Below are 22,139 nucleotides of genomic sequence, written 5' to 3' on the forward strand. Positions count from 1 at the left end.
TAAGGTGGATAAACATAATCTGTTTATTTATTTCAATGATACATAAGGAAAATCTATTTTTTCGTATGAATATACCAAACAAATGACTGCTCACATGATTAATAATAATAACAAAAAAAAGCCGAAAACCAGTGGATAAAAAAAGACGTTAATTTTCAAAAAGTTTGCCATTTATATGCCGAAAGTACTTGATACACATACAACGCATATTATAATAATCGTTGTATCCATACATTTACCATGTTCTATTTACATGCTTTGAGTTTGGATCAAATACAACTGAAATTAACATACTAATAGTAAAAATCAAGTAGAGTAATTATATTATAATTAATTAGAATAATTATGTAATTAAATCATAGTCTAATTATGTAATTACTTTATGATGTAATTATTACTTATATATATATAATTACTCTACTTGATTTTCACAATTAACACGTTAATTTTATTACTTGATTTTCACAATTAACATGTTAATTTTATTTGTATGTTAAGTTTTCCATACATGTTTCTAGGTTTTTTTACTACTCTGTATACAATGTAATCACTCTCAGCAAGCTGAAAAATATCTACCACATATAGATTTGGAAAAAAACCTTGTTAAAAAAAAGCAAAAGGTATCCTTAAAAATATCACAAGAGGTGATGATAGAATAATGATAGGGCCGACGGTGGAATTTAGTTGACTAGTTGATGAATGGGATTGATTGACTACAAGTAGCATTGAATTTGAGTCAAATTAAACCTTACTTATCCACACCATCAATTTGCATGCATTCAACCACGTCATTTAAAGGCTTAATCGAAAAGCCACACTGCCTCCAATTATATATGTTCTACTCTTTAATTTTTTAATAATTTTAATCATTGAAGTTATCGACAAAAAATAATAATTAATTATTAAAATTGTATTCATTCATACTAGACATCATGTGGTGGCGTTAATAGCCAAAAAGCAAGGGTACATGCATCAGTTAGCTGGTGTTCCGATGATTGAGTGTTATGTTGCTTTATATCCAAGGATTGATGCAAAACTACTATCGAGCCGAGGGTCTCACCGGAAGCAGTCTCTCTATCCCTATGGGGGTAGAGGTAAGACTGTCTACATCTTACTCTTCTCATACCATACCATAACTTTGCTATTGGTGGGATATACTGAGTACTATGATGATTATGATGATGTACTTTTGTCAATCATTTGTTGGTAGCCTCTTAGGGTTACAACATGGGAGAATTTTTAACACGTGGTTAAGATGGTGATATATAGTCCAATAGGGTGGTATTGCATCCCAAAAATCGTCCCCCCTTTTTTTATTACTTTTTGACAAACACACACATATACAAGGCAATGTAGATTTGTCAACCCCCCACCCACCCCACTTGTCGCCCATTTGTAGCCAGGGGGCGTTGTTCTCGCCCTTGTCGACCCATATTTGCCGCCCACCACACAACGCTTTAATGATTCTATTAAGAGGCTACTTCCGAATTGATTAGAGATGGAGTTTGTCTAGTTCACTTATAAAACATCTTGATTTTTTTTGAACAACCAATTTGTATCACACACAATTCACTAACCCACTCGGTTATCTTCATTCCACCTTCAGGAGGAAACCCATCTACAGATGAGAGAACCCCTGGCCCAACTTAGCCCCCTATTTTTTTTTGTCTCAAGTGAGATTTGAACCAATTCCTTCCATTATTAAATTGAAGTCGGTTCATAGACAGATTCTGAATGGGTAAGTTTTAGAAACATGCTGATTGATTTAGAAGTTATTTTCTGATCGATCATACATCATAATGGCCCAGCACAAGATTTCCAAACAGATTAGTACCACTAATTGTTAGTATATTAGTGTAATTGAATTAATTGGTCGACAATGTATCACAATAAACATTAAGCAAGTAGGGATGTACGGAGTGCACACTGAAAGTTATCATACAATTAATTCTCTTAATAACCCAGGTTGCAATTTCAAAATCACCAAACACTAACATCACCTTCTCTCCTTTTTTTTTTTTTTTTGAAAAGAAGTGTTTGAGAGATTTCCTTTTATTGGTTTATTTTACAAGTAAAACCATATAAATTTAAAATAATGTTATTTATATTTACATGCTGGCATGACCTTTTGAAACTATAAAGTATAAATTTATAATCGAACTCAGCTAAATCAAACAATATTAATATGACACAACTTTTATTTTTTTTAAATAAAATTCTTAATTGACTAGACAGACACATTGTCTCTTTAAATAGTCCAAACTCCAAAGAAAGCGGGTTGTGGCCCATTGTGCCAACGGTTCAAGCACTATTGGCATTGCCATTATGCACTGTTGATGGGCCCATTACAGCCAAGCCCAAATCCGATTTCTCTTTTCTTGCTGCCAACATTCTCTTTGTGGATTTATAGAAGGTTGCATAGAGGATCAGTTGTATAATGCCAAGAAGTGCACCGGTCCCGTTAGGTATCTGAACGATAATAATCCATACATAATTTAACACAGGCAAATAAAACCTTAACGATATAATTCGTACCTACAATTTGATAATTACACCGTTGACTTTAATTTTCGTTGCAAGAACAATACACCTCACATGAGAATATGTTGATTTCCACTCAATTTCACTCAAACTAATGATGAGCTAAGAGAAACAAACATCCATGATGAGCGAAATCAAGTGGAGATATATGATATTTACGCGAGAGGGTTGCCATTGTCAATAATAATGAAAGCTAAAAGTGTTATTAGTTAAAATTGTTGGTATGCATTATTATTATCCAACGGGTTATAATTAATTTCTGATTTGCGAAATTTGATTTGAATGCATATAACAACCCAAATCAAGTAAGTTTTAGGAAGAGTAAAACGCAACATTTGTTTTATACTCGAAAATACATATACTTAAAGTGTTAAATTACGACTAAAAAAACTGTATATATAATAATATTATATTTTTAAACAATAAGATTTAACTTAAATCATTCATAACCCGTCGATCAAACCATCCTCCATCTTTAAAATATAAAAATATTCCAAAAACACACTACATCTCTTCCAACATTTCATTTTTTTAACCCGAAATTATGAAAAGTTGCTACAATAACTTTTCATGTATGAAAAACTACTAATTCATCTTCCATCAAATTTATGTGAGTGCATAAAATCGAGAAAAATAATAAAATAAATGTTTGTGAGTAAAAAAAAGGAGTAAAAATAGGGAATGAAATGTGCGGGGTTTATAAAACGAGAGATAAAGGTTGAAATTTATTATTTTTAGTTACATGATAGAGTGAAATATGATGGAGATGATGTGAATGCTCGTAAGAAGTGGTATATGTTATCTCTATTTGGATTTAACTTGGATGTTTTCTAGCTTTTTGACATAACTTAGTTTTTAAGTTAATAAAACCTTTTTTAATCTAGATCGATTTAAACATATTTGACTCAAAATATAAAAATGTTATACGCACAAAATGCGTATGACATTTTGTATAGAAGAAAGGATTACCGCCATGAAGGGATCAAATGGAAAAAGGGCATACAAGAACCAACAAAGGCCATTACTAAAGCAAAACAACGAAAGTAGAAAAGGCATGTACTCCACACTTTTGGTTGTGATCACCAATTTCTGCATTACCAAACTGCCGATTAGTAAAGATTTATAAAAATTCAACCGTGTAATATATGAGATTATAACCTACCATTAAAAACATAAAGATACAATAATATTGTTTTAGTTTAATAAAAATATATACACACCTATGTTCTATAGCATTTATATGTATCAACTAGTTAACCTTTCATTTATATTTATATATGTATATATACGACATACCATAACAGATAACGGTGAAGCATACATAAGGATATTAGCCGCAGCACCTATGCCTCCAACGATAATAGATCGCATGTGTGTTGTGTGCACCACGGTTAGTACAAATATAGTGAGTCCACCAAAGACTAAAACCTCAAGTAGCATCATTAGTGCTACACGAAGCCTCTTTCTCGTGTCAGAATACATGAGAAAGATGACCAAGTAGCCGAGCTCAATCACAGCCCCGGCTCCATTGGTAGTTGACACGAGCAAGCTATTTGGGTGCACAAATGGCATTCCATATAACACCCACAATCCACAGTTGAAAACAGCAGCCAAATATGGAACTGGTGAATATTGTTCTACACTTCCTTTCTTCCATATACGATAAAATGTTGGTCTAGATTAATACAAGTTAAAAACAACAATAAGTATATTAACACTCTTCAGAATAATGCTAACACTAAAGGGCAATTGGCCTAGGGATATTAAGGTGTTGGATAAAACTTTATTTTTTTTAAATGGCAAGGTTCAAATCCCATAAGTAACAAAAAAAACACCCGTTAAAAATAAAATAAAAATGGAATCATATTAACTTTTTATAGATATAAATCTTACACGGTTGATAAGAACAAAATCACTGAAATGGCGTTCCCTGACAAAATCAAACACAAACTATATATCAATTATTTAATACGAACAATAAAAAGTTATAAACCAGTTAAAAATGTGGTTATCTTTTGTATCCAACATAAAAGATGTTGTATTTACTAGTGTATACATGAAACATGGTGACATTTTCATAATTTGCATTAAACACGATACATTCATCATGTAGTTACCGCTAAATACACACGGTTAAAGAGTTTGTACCTACGACACCAAGTGTTGTACGGACAGTTTCTTCAGAAACCATGGCTAAGAATAAGAATTGTTCCTTGCAAAATAAGGAAGGAGCTGTTAATTTGAGTGGGTTTCATTCTTTCAAATGCTCCAATTTATAAATCATCAAAATTTGTGAAAAGACATGACTACCCTTCTAAAGAATTTTAGCAAAAGGCATGATAAGCTTGTGTAACATGTTTTCTAGTTTTAATGGTACTCCTTACTCTAATCAAAACCAATTTAAATAATCAAATCTTTTAATTAGTTTGTTTGGTGATAATTATATTATGATAACTTCTTAAATTATGAATTTGTAGAAATTTTGTGTTTACATTATGAGATTTTTAAGTTAACAAGAAAAACTACAGAAGTGAAAAAAAAAAGTTTTAAAATTGCGTACAATTGTGACAAATGGTTTCCGTCGCAAATCTTTTGATAATTCGTTGCAACGAAACCAAAAAAGAATGGCCACTAATTTCGATCAGAAAACATTTTTCCTTCGTAAAATTATCTAACGACGAAACAGCATACGATACGATACGTTGTACGAATCAAAAAAACAAATAAACACCAAGATAAAGTAAATTATTAGTAATAACAACATTATATATGTGTGTGTGAGATTGTAAGTAGTTTTCCTTGATGCTATAAATACCACAAAATATTTTACTGTCATAAGGTGCATCCTAATGGTTTACGTAACTCCGCCGTCCACACCTGACAACTCATATAGGTTAGGTTGTTCTAGTATAACGACTAATATCTGTTATTTGGTAACATCCAACAAAAATGTGGTTTTGTTTTTATCTAGATATGTATATTCAATTAATTTTTACTATGTTAATGGTGTAACTTTAGGGGGTTAATTTATCCAGGTTATGCGGTGACTAATGGATTTGATCTTATATTAGGTTTTAATTAATGAGACGTGTACTCATGAGCTAATGATCATGGTTTAAGAGAAGGTGACTTGTTCAATAACATTATTATGTGTGATTAGATGTTTTGTGGGAACTTATTAGGAAATAATGTAAGGTTTGTAATTCGTGAGGGTCTGGAAATCTTCTTAAATTGTGTATAAATCACTGTCAAATTGATATTTTAAGAAATTCAACTCGATTACCACCGGAGAAACAATGAGTCTTTTTAGTATGGGGTAATGAAATGAATGAGGGAATGGAATGATCAAATGAATGAAATGAATCATTACTATTCAAATGTCTTATTTAGTTAACACATAGGAATGAAACGAATAATCATTTTGTTATTATTATTTTATTAAATTGTAAACTATTCAATCATAATATTTTTTTTGTCAATTAATAAAACAATAATAAGATAATGTGATAGTAATAAAAAAATAAAAACAATTATAATTTAATAATATTTATACTATAATAAAATAATAATGATGACGATAAAATAACAATAGGAGGAGGAGGAGGAGTAGTAGTAGTAGTAGTAGTAGTAGTAGTAGTAGTAGTAGTAGTAGTAGTAATAATAATAATAATAATAAGGAAAATTGGATTTTAATAATCCTTATTACATGATATTTACCGATAATAATTTCTATTCATTTTATCGCCACTGGCGGTCCCAAATTCAAAAAAGTTGGCCTCCAATGGTCCCCTGTTAAAATTGACTTAACGGCGTTATAGTTTTTTCTGAATTTCAAACCAATGGTGTAGGGCTTTTGATCGTTAGGAGGATACGAGTCATTGGTGTAAACATAGTTCAAAACAGTGCTTCAAAATGACGAAACAATACTTTAATTTGGGTGTTTGAACTTACAATTAACCAAAATCAAGTCGTTTGAATCATTGTTTGGAGCTAAGTTTTATATCATTTAACTTGTATCTTCCTTCCGATTAATAGCCCTAAAAAGTTAGTTTGAAATTCGGAAAAAAATATAACGTCGTTAAGTCCTTTTTAACGGGGGACCATTGGGGCCAACTTTTTTGAATTTGGGACCGCCAATGGCGATAAAATGAATAAGGATTATTATCGGCCAATACCATTCAATAGGGATTATTAAAATCTAATTTTCCTATTAATAATAATGAATAATAATAATAATATTCGTTATTATTATTATTATTCATTATTATTATTATTATTGATCATTTTCCATTCCATTCCTAGAAGAAATAAAAGAAAAACCATATTTTACTAAGGAATGAAAAATGTTATATATGGAAGGAATTGCATTCCTTAGAAATGATTCATTCCATTAATGAATAACAACCAAACATGTTTTATTTCATTCCTTTGAAATGATTCATTTCATTTCGTCTATCATTACTTCATACCAAACACTACCTAACGGTTATCTAATTTGTTTGGTTAGAGATAATGGAATGAAAGGGGGAATTGAATGAAATGGATCATTATCATTCCTTTTTCTTGTTTATTTAACTTGTGAAAATAAAAGTAATTATTAGTTAGTGTTGTTTGGTATATAAAAAAAGTAAGAATGAAATAGAAATAATAAAAACACTTTTATCTCAAAGTAATTTTTTTAACAAAAAAGTTGCAATGGCGACGTTGGTGGCAGCTCAGGTGACGAAAATGATGGTGGCGTCGGTGGTGATAGTGGCGACCAAGCGACAAAGGGCGATGGTTGTGGTGGTGGGAGGGGTGGCGGTGGTTAAGCGATGGTAGCATTGGTAGTGATGATGATGGTAGGGTGGCGATGACGGTGGTGGAGGTCAGGCAGTGGTGGTGGCTGTGATGGTCAGACGACGATGATGACAATGATTTGTGGTGGTTACGGTGACAATGGTTGTGGTTGTTACGGTGACAAAGGTGATGGCAGTGGTAGCGCTGGTGGTAAGGTGGTGGTGGTGGCGGCGGCTATGGTGGTGGAGGTGGTGGTGGAGACGACGACGGTGGCGATGGTGGTGGTGGTTGTTGTTTTTAGGTTATGGTGTTGTTGAGAAAGTATGGTGAGTGATGAATGAAATGAAAAAAAAAGAAGGGGGTAGGAAGTAGTGTTTTTGATGGAATGATATTCAATGTGTAATGGATAATTCAATTTTATTGAGCAACCAAACACTATTTTTTCCATTTCCAAACAATGAATTATTCTATTCCATTCTATTGAGAAACCATACGAAAACCCCTTAGCAATAACTAAGAACTGTTGATGGTCATGTATGATTGGCTCAATGCTTGTTAGTGGTAATTGATAACCAGTCGTTGATGATTTCAACTGCACTGATGGATTAGGTTGCTGATATGAGATACAACTGATGATTTGTAGCAACTTGCTACTATAATTAGTACCAACATACGACCGATATATTCATGCAACCTTCTATCAATCATACAAATTCAAAGAAACTTCTAAAAACGTTTAAACAAGATTTATTATTTACAACCGTATTATCATCAAAATTTGCTATTCATGTGTTGAAGCATAGTGAAAAACTCAATCTCTTAGTATATGATTGGTTTGCTGATAATTATGAATCTTATGATATATTCATGTTGATGTGATCAGTTCTTGCTGATAAAAGCAACCATATGAAAAGCAATTAGAGGCAATTAACTATGAATTAGTTTTTTTTATTAAGCATATGTTCCCGAGTTTTATTAAAGAAAGAAAATTGAAGGAATGAATAAATGAGTAGTGAGACGCACGTTAATTGAACCCTGTGTGGGGAGCTGCCCACAGACCTTGGCTTGGGGTAGTACCCTCTTGGGCCGTCAAGATTTCTTGGCGTTGAAAGCCAGAACAAGCTAGGAAAAAAAATATGCTTCACATAATATTTTAATAAGTTGTATCAAAATTATTCAAAAACATGTGTATACGGAGTTTCTAACTTAGTTATATATGATATAAAAACACTTGGACATAACCCGAAAGATGTATTATACAAATTCATGTTACTCGAAACGAATCTGTTAGATATATTTAAATTGAGAACCGAATTTCAAATGAATCTAGCATTGTTAGACTTAAAATAATAATAAAAAAAAAAGCCTAAAATCAAATGAAACCAATATTATATGATAAGACCTGTAATACTTTTTCCGCAAGTGTTGACTCATTGACTTCAACTTTTTTATCTTTATTTTCGTGGGCCGTATCTAGAGACACGTTAAACTGTTAAAGTGCTTAGTGCTGCTGGCCCGTTGGGTCACTTTTAAAGATGTTTGATGTTGATGTTTTGACCTACAAATTATTGACACCTTAAGCCCAAATGATCAGACATGATACCTCATTACATCTTTTAGGAAAAAGACATCTCCTTTTTAAAAACTTAATACTTCTCCTTTTTAATGAAAAAAATAATGGAGAGAAAAAATTTTCCGCCTTATAACGTGCATTTTTATTTTCTTGTATGTTGTTGGGCTTCTTGCGTCTTGTAAGTTATCCTCTTTCTCCTTTTAATATACTCTTGGGCCTCTTGGCCTTTCCAAAAAAAGTTTAGGGTGCAAACAAAAAATAATTAAGATTTAAGTATAATAATCATGTAAAATGGATTCTTGATGAAAAACAAGTTAAAAACTTAAGTCGTATATTGAGTTGAGTTCGACCTTAGAGTAACATTAGTCAACTTTTTCTCGCCCTCGACTCAAAAGATTTAATGATTTTCGGAGAAGGCCCTGATTTGATTACCGAAGGCCAAATTACACTACAACATGACAAAAAGACTGCATAGAGCTTGATTAACTTAGATATGTGATCGACCGATTATCTTATGAGTTCAAACATATATACTTGTTTTTCCTACCTTTTAAAAATAAATATTGAAAATTCCGGTAACTATTAATAGGCTAGGAAGATGACTAGAAGACACTGAAAACATGCATAGTTGAAGATAAAATGTTTGGAAGATGGATAGTGGTTTGACATGAAAAGGTTTCCAATGAGAATGTTTCCACTTTCCAATGTTTTATGTGATCCAATGTACACTTGTATTCCTTTGAGTTTAGATTGTGGCCATGTTCTTCCCATGATGTATCCATAAATCTACTTCTGAATGTGACTTCCTCCCTACCAGACGCAGACCTACCCTTGTGGTAGGGGGTCGGTCGTTCCTGTGAAAAACTTTTTTTTAGTACTATTACATTGTAAAATTCTAGACCCCATGTCAATTGAAAAAAATTCCGACACATGTGAGAAAATTTCATGAATCTGTCACAGCTTCATACCGTCCATTTCTCACTTCAAATGTGACATGATGGTTTTGAGACTCTTTGAAGTAACTATTACCTAATTTAATTATAGTTGATTTGAAATTTAATGGAAACTGATCATTTATTCATTATATTTCAAGTAAGGCAAATGTTGGTGGACCTTCAGAGTGTAATGGTTGCCTTTTAAATAAAAAGATTAGTTTGGTTTTGGGGTTAAAACCAATCAGTGTAAACTATTATAGCTTGGTTTTATTTTCCAGCTCGAGCCCGAACTAAAACTGGTTTGAGCAGAGGCGGATGCGTGAAGGGCTTAGGAGTAGTCCGGGCTACCCCTCAACTTTGTCGGTGAAGTACAAAATTAGTGCAGTTCCTTCTTCTTTCTTCTTCGTTTTATGTACCGGATACCCTCGAGCAAATTTTATGGCACCCCTATGTCCAAATATTTTTTGGGATACCCGTGAATTTCTTCTTGATTCGGTACTTGGTTCAACTATAAGTCTATAATAACCATGATACTCGTTAAGCAATTCTAAACTAAATCCTAAGAAAAGGAAAAGTAACAATTTTTAATAATGTTTCTAGTAGGTAATACATGATAGTTTAATTGGGGCTGTTTAGTTGGCTAGAATTCATTGGAATTTCGAAATGTGTTTGGTTAGATAAATATGGAACTAAAGATGGTAAGTTTTCTGTCAAATACCATCAACTAAAGGATTTCAACCTTCCTTCCATGTAGTGAATTATGGGTGTCAATCTTGACCCATGGGTTGAATGGGTTGTATCAAAATGTATAAGATGGGTTAGAATGGGTCAAACTAAAAAAAGAAAGTGAATGAAACTGGTCAAAACGGGTTGACATTTCTCGAGTTTTTTTTTTATGGAACGAGAAAAACGGAGGAAACTTTTTGGTATTTTTACTTTTTAGACAGAATTACAAATTTTGTCCTTTAAAATAAGACGAATTACGGTTCGTGTCCTTTTCTAAGTTTCCTTGCAGGTGGTGTACTTTAAACTTTTTTTTCCTACAAGTTTTGTCCTTTACGCTAACTGGGTTAGAAAAAGTCAGTTAAATGCCCTCACGTGAGACGCATGTGAGGGCATTTTTGTCTTTTCGTCTACCCTGCAACTTCTTCTTCCTCTTTTCTTCTTCATTTTTGCAGATCTCAATCCAAATCTAAGTAAGTGGCGGTACTTGAACCTGTCTTCGAATTTGTTTTCGGGTCACGTTCCTGCGACTTTTGTTTTTTTGAAGTCGTTGGTTGTTCTGTCGTTATCGAATAATAACGTCTCTGGCGGCATTCCACCCGAGATTGGTAATTGTTCCGCTCTTCAGGTTCTCGATTTGGGTTCGAACAGTTTGAGTTCCGAAATCCCTGCTGATGTTTCGCGTCTTTCCCATTTGACCGAACTTGATTTGAGTAATAATAATCTTTTCGGTGAAATCCCACCGCAACTTTCCGGCATTCCGTCCCTGAACTCCATTGTTCTAAACTCGAACCATCTTTCCGGAAACAAAATCCTCAACTCCGCCGGCAACCACCGTACACCGGCGCCGGAAAAAATGCCGATAACTCTTAACCTCCATTCCTTGTTCATTTTATCATCCACTTTAATCCTCATCATCTCCACACAATCAACGTCATCATTTCTCCAGCTTCCTTCAGTCTCAAACCCTAACCCTAACAATAATAACATCACCATCTCCGTCACCGCTTTCGGCGCCATCGGCGACGGCATCCACTACGACACCGTACCAATCCAGTCCGCCATCGACGCGTGCTCATCCGCCGGCGGCGGGCGCGTGGTGTTCCTGCCGGGGAAGTACTTAACAGCAACAATATGGTTGAAGTCCGGCGTGGTGTTGGAGGTGCAGAAGAAGGCGACGGTGTACGGCGGGACGAGGCTGGAGGATTACCCGGCGGAGAGTGAGCGGTTGTACGTGGTGGTTGCGATTAACATGGTCTCCGGTGGCCGTTAGTGGTGTGGTGGTGGTTTAAACAGAGAGAGACAGAAGGGGGGGGGGGAGAAAGAGAGAGAGATCTGCAAAAATGAAGAAGAAAAGAGGAAGAAGAAGTTGCAGGGTAGACGAAAAGACAAAAATTCCCTCACATGCGTCTCACGTGAGGGCATTTAACTGACTTTTTCTAACCCAGTTAGCGTAAAGGACAAAACTTGTAGGAAAAAAAAGTTTAAAGTACACCGCCTGCAAGGAAACTTAGAAAAGGACACGAACCGTAATTCGTTTTATTTTAAAGGACAAAATTTGTAATTATGTCTACTTTTTAAGTTTTTGATTTATATTTCGAGTTATAATTTTTTAATTATTATGAAGAGGTAGGTCCCAGCAGGGCCCAGTTGGTCCCGCATGACTCACCTTGAACAGGGATGTCTGCGCAAAGACCATCTACTCCCGCAGGACCCACCATGCTCAGAGAAGCCTACGCGCAGTATGCAAGCTGCATACGCAGGGAAAAGCCTCCCAATGGTAAAGTAACCCGCCTGTTCCCGCAGTTGCGGATACAAGCCATCAGGGAAGGCTACCCGCACAGCATAGCTACACGCATAAGGCTTAACACTTACAAATATTCAGTGTCACCTGAAAGAATGAGCAAAGGCGGGAGGGGGAAAACTCCCGCCAAAATGGGCCAGTCCGTATGATGGAGGATCTTTTGCGTGATACCTGACGAGGTAAAGACAAAAGATCTGACCAAGAATGCGACAGCTCACTGACAGCAGCGTGGCAGACAGCACGCCACAGCACTGTGACCAATAGCCGCCGCCTGCCCACCAACTCCTGCCAGACCACGTGCCTAGCCTGCAGTTGGTAGAAGACGAAGAGTGCACGGCACGCCTGCTCTGTGTCAGCCGCTACCTATCCACCACTCACAGGTAGGGCACGTGCATAGGTTACAGTTGGTAGCGTGTTGGGCCGGCTAAACCCCTTGGAAACCCACCTTCGGCTATAAAAGACAGCAAATGGTATTATCATTTCATTATCTACTATCTCGTATAACTTACTTGATAACTGCTCTAATAGTATTCATACACTTTTATATTCAAAGAGCAATATAGACTGATTCTCACGCCGGAGGGTGGTCACAAGGAGGAACCCCCCCCCTTCTCAGTGACGAGCTTACGGTGTCTGTTTTGCAGGTTCCCTGAAGTACAACTTACTCTGCTGGACCTAACCTTCGTGGGAAACATTACTTAGCCCCCAGATTACCTATAATCTGCCCGGGGTCACTTAGTGTTTCTTCATTGGCGCCATCCGTGCATAAAGCTAGAACTACATCTTTCTCCAGTTTTTCAAAACTTCCAAGATGACTAGAGAAATTCCGGTAACCACAACCCCAGCCACTGGGGTAAACACCGGCAACACAATGTTTACAAACACCACCCCAGCCACCCAAGCTGGGGCAAGTGAAGTACATTTTACGAACACTACCCCAGTCACTCATGTAGGGGCAAGTGGAGTAAATATTCCACTGGGATTCACTGATACCCAGCTGGAAAAACGAACTCGAGCCCCTCGCCAAACACTTGATCAAGTGAAGGCATGGGCCGAGGCACGTCAACGAGAATTTCAGGCTGAGTTGGACGAACGCTTGCGTTCAGTCCAACAAGCTGAGGAATTCGGTAGTACTCGCCAGCACCTCAACATGAGTAGTGAGTACGAGCACTCGGACGACGAGAGGGAAGACTCCGACACCGACGCGAACCCTCGCCATAGGGCGAAAGGGAAGCGTAAGGAAACGGATCCCCAGCCAAAAAGGAATTTCGGGGAAGCATTCCAACCAGTCACGGAAAAAAGCTCGCGTGACTTCTCCAAGGCCTTTAGACCTACTGCTACAAACGCAGGAAGGTCAAAATTTGCAAGGGACATTGCAGAAGCAATCGCCCCGAGGAGTGCCAAACAAATGTCCAACATTGGCACATACGATGGTCTATCCGACCCAGATGACCATCTGAACAGGTTCATTGCGGGGGCAACCGTCAGTAACTGGACGGAACCCACGTGGTGCTACATGTTCCAGATGACTCTGGTAGGAGCAGCCAGAGCATGGTTCGACCGTTTACCGGTCCACCACATTTATGACTGGGCAGACTTCCAGAACAAGTTCAGTCAACAGTTTAGTCAACAGAGGAAGCACACTGAGGAGCAGTGGACGATCCTCAACTGTGTGAGAGAAGAGGATGAATCCTTACTGGACTTCATCACCCGCTTCAACTCCAAGAAGCTGAGTCTGGGCAACATCAGCGAAGACCTCGTTCGCGCCGCTTTCATTCAGGGCGCTGAGTACCCAGAACTTATCCGCACTCTGACGGGTAAAGACGGCATGCCATCCACATGGGATGCCATAATGACGGCAGCCAAGCGCTTCGCCGAAACGGAGAAACAGCTGGGAAGAGATCTCCCCCAGAATACAAACCTCTACACACAGAGGACAAGGGAGAACAATGTGAGAACCGCCCGGCTAAACAAAAAGAGGCGGCAAGGTATTTGGCAGTCAAGGATAAACTTTGACACCCCCTCAAGCTCTCGCCCTCTGGTTGGCGGAAGGGACAACACGCACCCTTCGAACCGGAAAAACCGTTGGACGCCACTCACCAAGAGCGTCACGGAGATATTTGCCACGGAAAAACTGCCATGGCCAAAAGCCCCAGCGATCCGACAGAAACCCAATGCGGATCAGAGCAAGTCTTGTGACTTCCATGGGACAAAGGGCCATAGCACTGAGGAGTGCACATCCTTGAGGGACATCGTCGAGACATTCGTCAAGGATGGGAGGCTCGCACACCTCGTGGCATCTATCAAGAAGGGAGGAAGGAACGACAACAGGTACAGGGGTAACGGACGAAAGCCCGTCGACATCAGCATCAACATGGTCCATGGTAAGGTCAGAGGAAGAAAGAGACCGATGACCGAACCATGCGCATGGAAGGAAGCAGAAGTGCGCTTCCCGCGAGTGCCGGGAGGCCCAAACAAAGAAGGCCCCATTATCATTAAAAGCCAGCTGGGGCACTACATCACCTCCCGCACCCTCGTTGACAATGGCGCATCGTCGACAGTGATGTACAGGCAGTTCTTCGACAAGCTCGATGATGAAGACAAGGAACGCCTGGAGACGGTCTACGCTTCAATGGAAGGGTTTGACGGCAGCATGAACACTCCCTTGGGCATCCTATCTTTCCCCGTCACTCTCACCGATGGGAATTATTCACGCACGGAGGATGTGGATTTTGTTGTGATGAAAAAACCACATCATACGTATGACATCCTATTCGGGAGAGACGGGATGGCAAGATTCAACGCCGTGGTATCCTCAGTCCACGGCATGATGGGATGGCCAACAACTGAAGGCGTAGCGATGATCACGGGCATTCCCCAGGTATGCATCGCATCTGTCTCCTCTAAACCCAAACCGAAGATGGCCAAACAAACCATCACTGAACCTGAACAGTGGGCATTCAATGGGAAATATCCCGATCAGGCCGTTACCATTGGCCCGACAATTGTTGATCCAACACGCACCTTACTCAAGCGCTTACTGCAGCGAAACGCAGACATCTTCGCGTGGACACCAGCCGACATGACTGGTGTACCCCGGGGAAAGGCAGAGCATAAGCTCAAATGCGATCCGGCCGTTACGCCGATCGTACAAAAGCGCAGAGTAATGGGGCCCGAGCAAACCAACGCGTGCAGAACCCAAGTCAAGGAACTCCTTGATGCGGGCATCGTGCGCGTCAGCAAATATCAAACATGGGTTGCAAATCCCGTAATGGTACCGAAGAATAACAAACAATGGCGCATGTGCATAGATTTCAAAGATTTGAATAAAGCATGCCCCAAAGATTGTTATCCGTTGCCAGAAATTGATCTCAAGGTGGATTCGGTGGCACCATTTCGCCTTAAATGCTTCTTGGATGCGTATAAGGGGTACCATCAAATCCACATGGCTGTAGATGACCAGGACAAAACCGCCTTTCGGACGCCCGATGGCACATTTTGTTATAAAATGATGCCGTTCGGACTTAAGAACGCGGGGTCCACGTACCAACGACTAATGGACAAAGAGTTTCACGCCCAAATTGGGAGAAACTTGGAAGTCTATATGGATGATTTGGTCATCAAAAGCCCCGAGCCAGAGGCGATGTTGAAAGACATTGAGGAAACTTTCAACACGCTCAGAAAGATAAACATGAAGCTCAACCCGAGCAAGTGTTCATTTGGGGTGGAAGAAGGGAAGTTCTTAGGAGTCATTATTACTAAAGATGGCTTCAGAGCGAACCCTGAAAAGGTCGAAGCCATTGTCAAAATGGAATCACCTACCACCATAAAACAGGCTCAAACACTTAATGGACGACTAGTCGCGCTTAACCGCTTTTTGGCAAACCATGCGGATAGGTCGTTCCCTTTTGTGTCAACGCTAAGAAATTGTTTAAAGAAAACGCACTTCCGCTGGACACCAGAAGCGGAAGCAGCTTTTCAGGAGATTCGATCACGCCTGATCGAACTCCCAACACTCACGGCACCACAAGCGGGGGAGGAGTTAATCTTATACCTCTCCGCAACAGATAGAGCAACCGGGGCAGTCCTGCTTGTAGAACGAAAAGGCATCCAGATGCCAATCTATTATGTTAGCCGCGTGCTGGCAGACGCGGAAACCCGGTACTCTACCCTGGAAAAACTGGTCTTGGCACTTATACACGCTTCACGCAGGTTGAGACGATATTTCCAGGGTCACCCAATCACTATTCTCACCAACTTCAAACTCTCAAATGTTCTAGGCAAACCCGAGTTATCGGGACGTCTAGCCAAATGGGCAATTGAATTGGGAGAATATGCGATTCAATACAAGCCGAGACCAGCCATTAAAGGTCAGGTCCTGGCTGATTTTATTGCAGAAGTCCCCGCTTCACGGGAGAAAGAGTGCCAGGAGGAGGTTCAACCCTCCCCAGCACACGAAATCGATGAAGTCTGGCGACTCTACACTGATGGAGCAGCTAGTAACGAGGGTTCAGGCGCAGGGTTAAAATTAACAAATCCAGCAGGCCAGGAATATACTTATGCTATTCGGCTGGATTTTCCAAGTACGAATAACGAAGCTGAATATGAAGCATTCCTGGCCGGATTGAGGATTGCGCGAAAGATGGGTGTAAAAAATTTGGAAGCCCACGTAGATTCCATGCTAGTGGCAAACCAAATAAACGGGACGTACACGGCTGTGAACGACACAATGGCCCTGTACCTTGCCCAAGCCAAAGCCATCATGCGCGATTTTAATGATTGTAAAGTGATACACGCCAAGCGCAGCGAAAACAAATCTGCGGATGCGTTAAGCAAGCTTGCATCACTGGCCTTCACCCACTTGGGGAAGGACATCCGCGTGGAACTCCTCGAAACACCATCAGTCCCGCACAAGGAAATTTGTGTCATCCAAACCGGTACAGAAACATGGATGACCCCAATAATAAAATACCTTGAAGCAGGAACGTTACCAGAGTCGAAGTCACAGGCAAGAAAACTACGCTGTAAAGCACTGAATTATCAGCTGGTCAATGACACCCTTTACAGACGTAACTTTCTTGGCCCATTGTTAAGATGCGTGGACAACCAAGATGCTGACTACCTCCTAAGGGAGGTTCACGAAGGCATCTGTGGAGTACACGCAGGCCCCCGCGCTGTGGTAGCCAAGCTAAACAACGCGGGATACTTCTGGCCGGGGATGCATATGGACGCGTTGGCATACATCAGAAAATGCAGATCTTGCCAGCTTTACGCACCCAACACGCATCGCCCGAAAAATGAACTTGTTCCTGTCACTTCCTCGTGGCCATTTCAGAAGTGGGCCATTGACGTGACAGGCCCATTTCCAACAGCAGCTGGGAATGTTCAGTTCCTAGTGGTAGCCATTGACTACTTCACCAAATGGATAGAAGCGAAACCTTTAGCCCAAACAACCGCAAAGCATATCAAAAAATTTATTTGGGAATTTATTATTTGCCGTTTTGGACTTCCACAGAATTTGGTAAGCGACAATGGCACCAACTTTGCTGACAAGAAGCTACAGCATTGGCTGAAAGAACTTCAAATCACCCACACCTTTACCTCAGTGGCACACCCGCAAGGTAACGGTGAGGTGGAAAGAGCAAATAAGAGCATCGTCGAAGGCATAAAGAGAAGACTCTTGGAACATAGATCCGGTTGGGGGGACGAGCTTCCACACGTCCTTTGGGCAAACAGAACGCTGAAGAAGACCAGTACGGGAGAAACCCCGTTCAGTCTCACTTATGGCACTGAAGCCATGATCCCAGTCGAAATCGGTTTACCCTCACCAAGGGTCTTAATCCAACCAGAAGACAATGATGCGGAAAGACGGTTAGACCTTATGCTAACCGAAGAGCGCAGAGACTTAGCCGCCGTGCGTGAAGAAAACTACAAACGACAAATGCAAAAATACTACAACACGCGGGTAAAACTCTGCAACTTCAAGGAAGGAGACTACATACTGCGTAACAACGAGGCTTCGAACCAACAACGCCCAGGAAAGTTGGCCCCGATTTGGGAAGGGCCATACATTATCAAAGAAGTTCTGGGAAAGGGCGCGTACCGGCTCGAAAGGCTCGATGGCACTCCCATCCCTAGAACATGGAATGGAGCTCAATTACGCAAATGTTATATGTAGATCAATTCCAACTTGTAAAGAAAAGGCCTAGAGCCACTTCTAATGGAAATGATTCTCCTTTCATGATGTATTAATAGCTTGTAACCTATGAACTTCCCTTACGGGAAGAAGTAGTTGCGTGTGGAAGGCGGCAATACCCGCATAAACACAACGCCAAAATGTTAAAAAGTTCTAAGAAAAACCTACACGCAGGTCAGATGTAGGTAAAGTTTAGCCATCCTTGTAAGTGCAAGTGACGGTCTTACCCGCACAATCACGAACAAGGAAGCCAAACTTAACTTACCGTCTACCACGTTAAAAGGTTAACTTATGAACACTTAAAAGGATAAGAAAAACCTACACGCAGGTCAGATATAGGTCTAAAGTTAAAGCCATCCTACTAAGTGCAAGTGACGGTTACACCCGCACAATCACGAAAGAGGAAGCGAAAACTTTAGTCCATTATCAACCACGTTCAAAGGTTTAACTTAATGCCTTAGAAATTTCGAAAAGGAAAACCTACACGCAGGTCAGATAGAGGGTAAAGATTAGCCATCCTACCAAGTGCAAGTGACGGTTTTACCCGCACAATCACGAAGGAGGAGGCGAAACTTTAACCCATCATCAACCACGTTCAAAGGTTCTTATTCTAAACACTTGGGAAATTGCTAATTTAAACTAAGTATGCAAGTCATAAGTTTATAAAGCAAAGAACCCAAGGAAATAACAATCTTATACGCAAAGAGATTAATATTTCACAATCAATTACAAGAATGGCTGGGTAACTACCCGCCTAAAAGAAATCTATACAAGGCTGTCTATCCTAGCAGGGGGAAGGGATCTTCAAGATCAGGCTTCAGGGCCACCTCCGCTTGGACCAGCACCGTCAGAGCGCGGCTGCCCAAGGAAAGCCTTAAGGATGCTTAGCCCATCATCAGCAGCAGCAGCTTCATTCACCTTCTCCACCACTGGATGCGGGAAGGCAGCGTACTGATTCACAGCTTGGTCATAAGCAGCTTCAGTATTAACATTGAATAAAGGGAAGTTGGAGGGCGGAAAGCCTCTCTCAGCAAACCCTAGACCAAGCAGGAAGCCAGTCTTCTGCCCATCCTCATGAGAAGCGTTGAGGGCTGCGCTCATTGCATCGTCGTAAGAGGTCTCTGAAAGGACCCGACGCACAACCTACAAAAGAATATTACAAGTTAGAACATTTTCTAATTACGAGCGGAAAGCGTAAAGAAAAAGATAAAGATACCTCAGGCAACGCTTCTCGAAGCAGCCATTGGAGGGTAGCTTGACTTTCTTTGTAAGCACGTTCGGCTCCGCTTTTATCAAGGTTGGCAAGTTGAACTTCCTTGGCGGCAGCTTCTTCGACGCTTTTGAGTTTCCTTTCAGTACGGTCAAGCATCCCCCTCTGGTCAAGGATCTCCTGCAGCTTCTTGGCATCTTCCATTGCCAAGGCGTCATGAGCATGCTGAAGAGCCTTTAATTTGCATTTAAGCTGCTCATTCTCTTCGCGAAGTGGCTCAGCAACAGCTTCAGCCTTGGCAGCCCTCTCAGTTGAGTTTCGCGCAGTCTCCTTGGACAGCCGAAGCTGTTCATTCACAGCTTGGGCAGCCTTGGAGCGGGCCTCGAGTCGCGCCTGGACTTCAACCTCGAGGGCCTTGAATGCCTTCTCCTTCTCGGCTGCGGCAGCGGCCAACTGCCGGTTCTCCTCCCGAAGAGCCCGCGCTTCAGATACATCTTTGGCGCGAGCTGCTTTTAACTTGTCGTTTTCACGACAAAGCAGCTCGACGCGGGGCTGCGTTCGGGCCTGGAGAACCCGAAGCTCATTGGTTAGCCTACCCTCTTGGTAGCTAGCCATGGCTTCCCCCAACGCACCATGAGGAGCAGCGTGGCGAGCCCAGTCCACGCACTCCACAGGGGTGCGAAGGGTTGTTCCTCGGCGTATGTTCCATCTTGGAACATACACTTCATTGGAATCCGACACTGCAAAAGAAACAAAGGCAGTTAGGAAAAGATGACAAAAATATACAAAGAAAAAAGAACCCTACGTACCTGTAGGGTCAATAACAGGCCGATAGCCGCCAAACCCATCACCTGAACCTAAAGGAAATCCATCCAACAGGTCAGGCAGACGGGAAGGTGGCGTAGATCGGCGGGAAGCCCGGCGCGTACCTGATGGTCCGGCCGTCGGTGCCGGTGGCGCAGGTATAGTGGCAGCCGCCGTGGTAGCCATTGTTTGCGCCGTCTCCTCAGCAACAGTAACCGCCGGCTCCGTGAAAGATGCTGTAAAAATTGCACTCACGGCCGGCGGAGACACCTTCTCAGCTGGAACAGCCTCAGGAAGGCTGGAACCAGCGGAAGCAAGCGTAGACGCCTGGGTCGACGCCTCGGGAAGGCTGACCGAGCCTACCGTCATTGGCGGGGGAATACTTACTCCAACTCCACCCTGGAATGCGTCAACATCCACACCTGCACAAGCAAAAGTGTTAGAAAAATTTATTTGAAACAACAAATATAGACAGGAATTATGGGGGTACTTACGGGGTTTCTTGAGCTTGAACGCACGGACGAGCGGGGGCGAACCCGATGGAGCCGGCCTCTTGACACCGGTAACCGTCGTCGTCGCTGCCTCCCCGGAGGTAACACCTGCAGCCTCCGGAGCGGTGGTCTCCTCACCACCGGGCTTCCCCGCCACCTCTGCGTTATCTGACTCCGAGTCAGATAGGACTACCGGGTCGGCCGTAGAGGCCACTTTCTCCTTGCCTCTCCCGACGGCAGCCTTTTTCTTCCGCACCAGTGGAGGACCTTCTGCGGATTCCTCAGAAGAAGAAATGTCATGAACTCCAGCAGCAGGCACAGCATTGAGAGGTTCAGGGTAGAAGATAGGCTTACCTGGCCGTCGGTGGCTCAGGATCTCTTGGCCTGGCGGGTAAACCTCCACGAACCGACCCGCAGTCTGCTCTAAGATGGGCAACTCGTTCTCGTCCAGAGCACGAGTACCCATCCGCGCAGGACCATCTTCCTCCCGCGGATTCAGGAGCGACTGAAGATCGTTACCCTCTGAAATCAACAAGAAAGTTAGAAAAAATCGTAGTCAGCAAAAAAGAAACAAGACATACCATAAGGGGTAGAGTTCGAACCATATTCAAGGACGATCGGAACCTTATCCGCATTCGCCGCCTTCCACACCCGGCTCATCCCCAGCATCACCATCGCCGACTCCGGAAAACGGAAAACCGGGGACTGGACCCGGGATATCTTCGCGAACCATTCCGCCTCCTCGTAGTTGATGGCGGGAAGGTTCGGAAGCGGCTGGCCATTCTTGAACTTCATGGCAATAGGGATGGCTCGAGCGGATATAAAGAAGAACTCTCTTCTCCATGAGCGAAGACTCCGCTCGGTGGTACAAATCTTTAAACCCTTGATACGGGTTGTAAGAGTGTACCACCCTTGGATGCACCTCCAAGTATAGAAGGTCATCAGGCGGTCAACAAGGGGCTCAAGGCCCAGTATCCGGCACACCCACTCAAAGTGCCGGACCTTGGCAATGGCCATGGGGTGCACCTCTGTCAGGTGCACACCGTGCCTCTCTAGGACACGGTACACAAACTTTGTCAACGG

At 41.3% G+C, this 22,139-nt stretch overlaps 1 protein-coding gene across 1 annotated transcript; it reads right to left on the reverse strand.

The window, feature by feature from the left end:
- Positions 1-2,301: 2,301 nt before the first annotated feature.
- On the reverse strand, positions 2,302-4,995 carry LOC143531259 (bidirectional sugar transporter SWEET4-like). Its single transcript, XM_077026592.1, has 5 exons — positions 4,690-4,995; positions 4,435-4,471; positions 3,838-4,216; positions 3,511-3,630; positions 2,302-2,469 (listed from the first exon to the last, which is right to left on the reverse strand). Exons 1-5 carry the CDS (start codon positions 4,730-4,732, stop codon positions 2,302-2,304), a joined length of 747 nt encoding a protein of 248 aa, XP_076882707.1. The 5' UTR covers positions 4,733-4,995.
- Between the last annotated feature and the right edge of the window lie 17,144 nt (positions 4,996-22,139).

This window comes from Bidens hawaiensis, unplaced genomic scaffold, assembly GCF_021521415.1.
Source record: "Bidens hawaiensis isolate Kalapana, Puna unplaced genomic scaffold, B.hawaiensis_p1.1 tig00009139_1, whole genome shotgun sequence".
In the NCBI taxonomy this organism is placed as follows: domain Eukaryota; kingdom Viridiplantae; phylum Streptophyta; class Magnoliopsida; order Asterales; family Asteraceae; genus Bidens; species Bidens hawaiensis.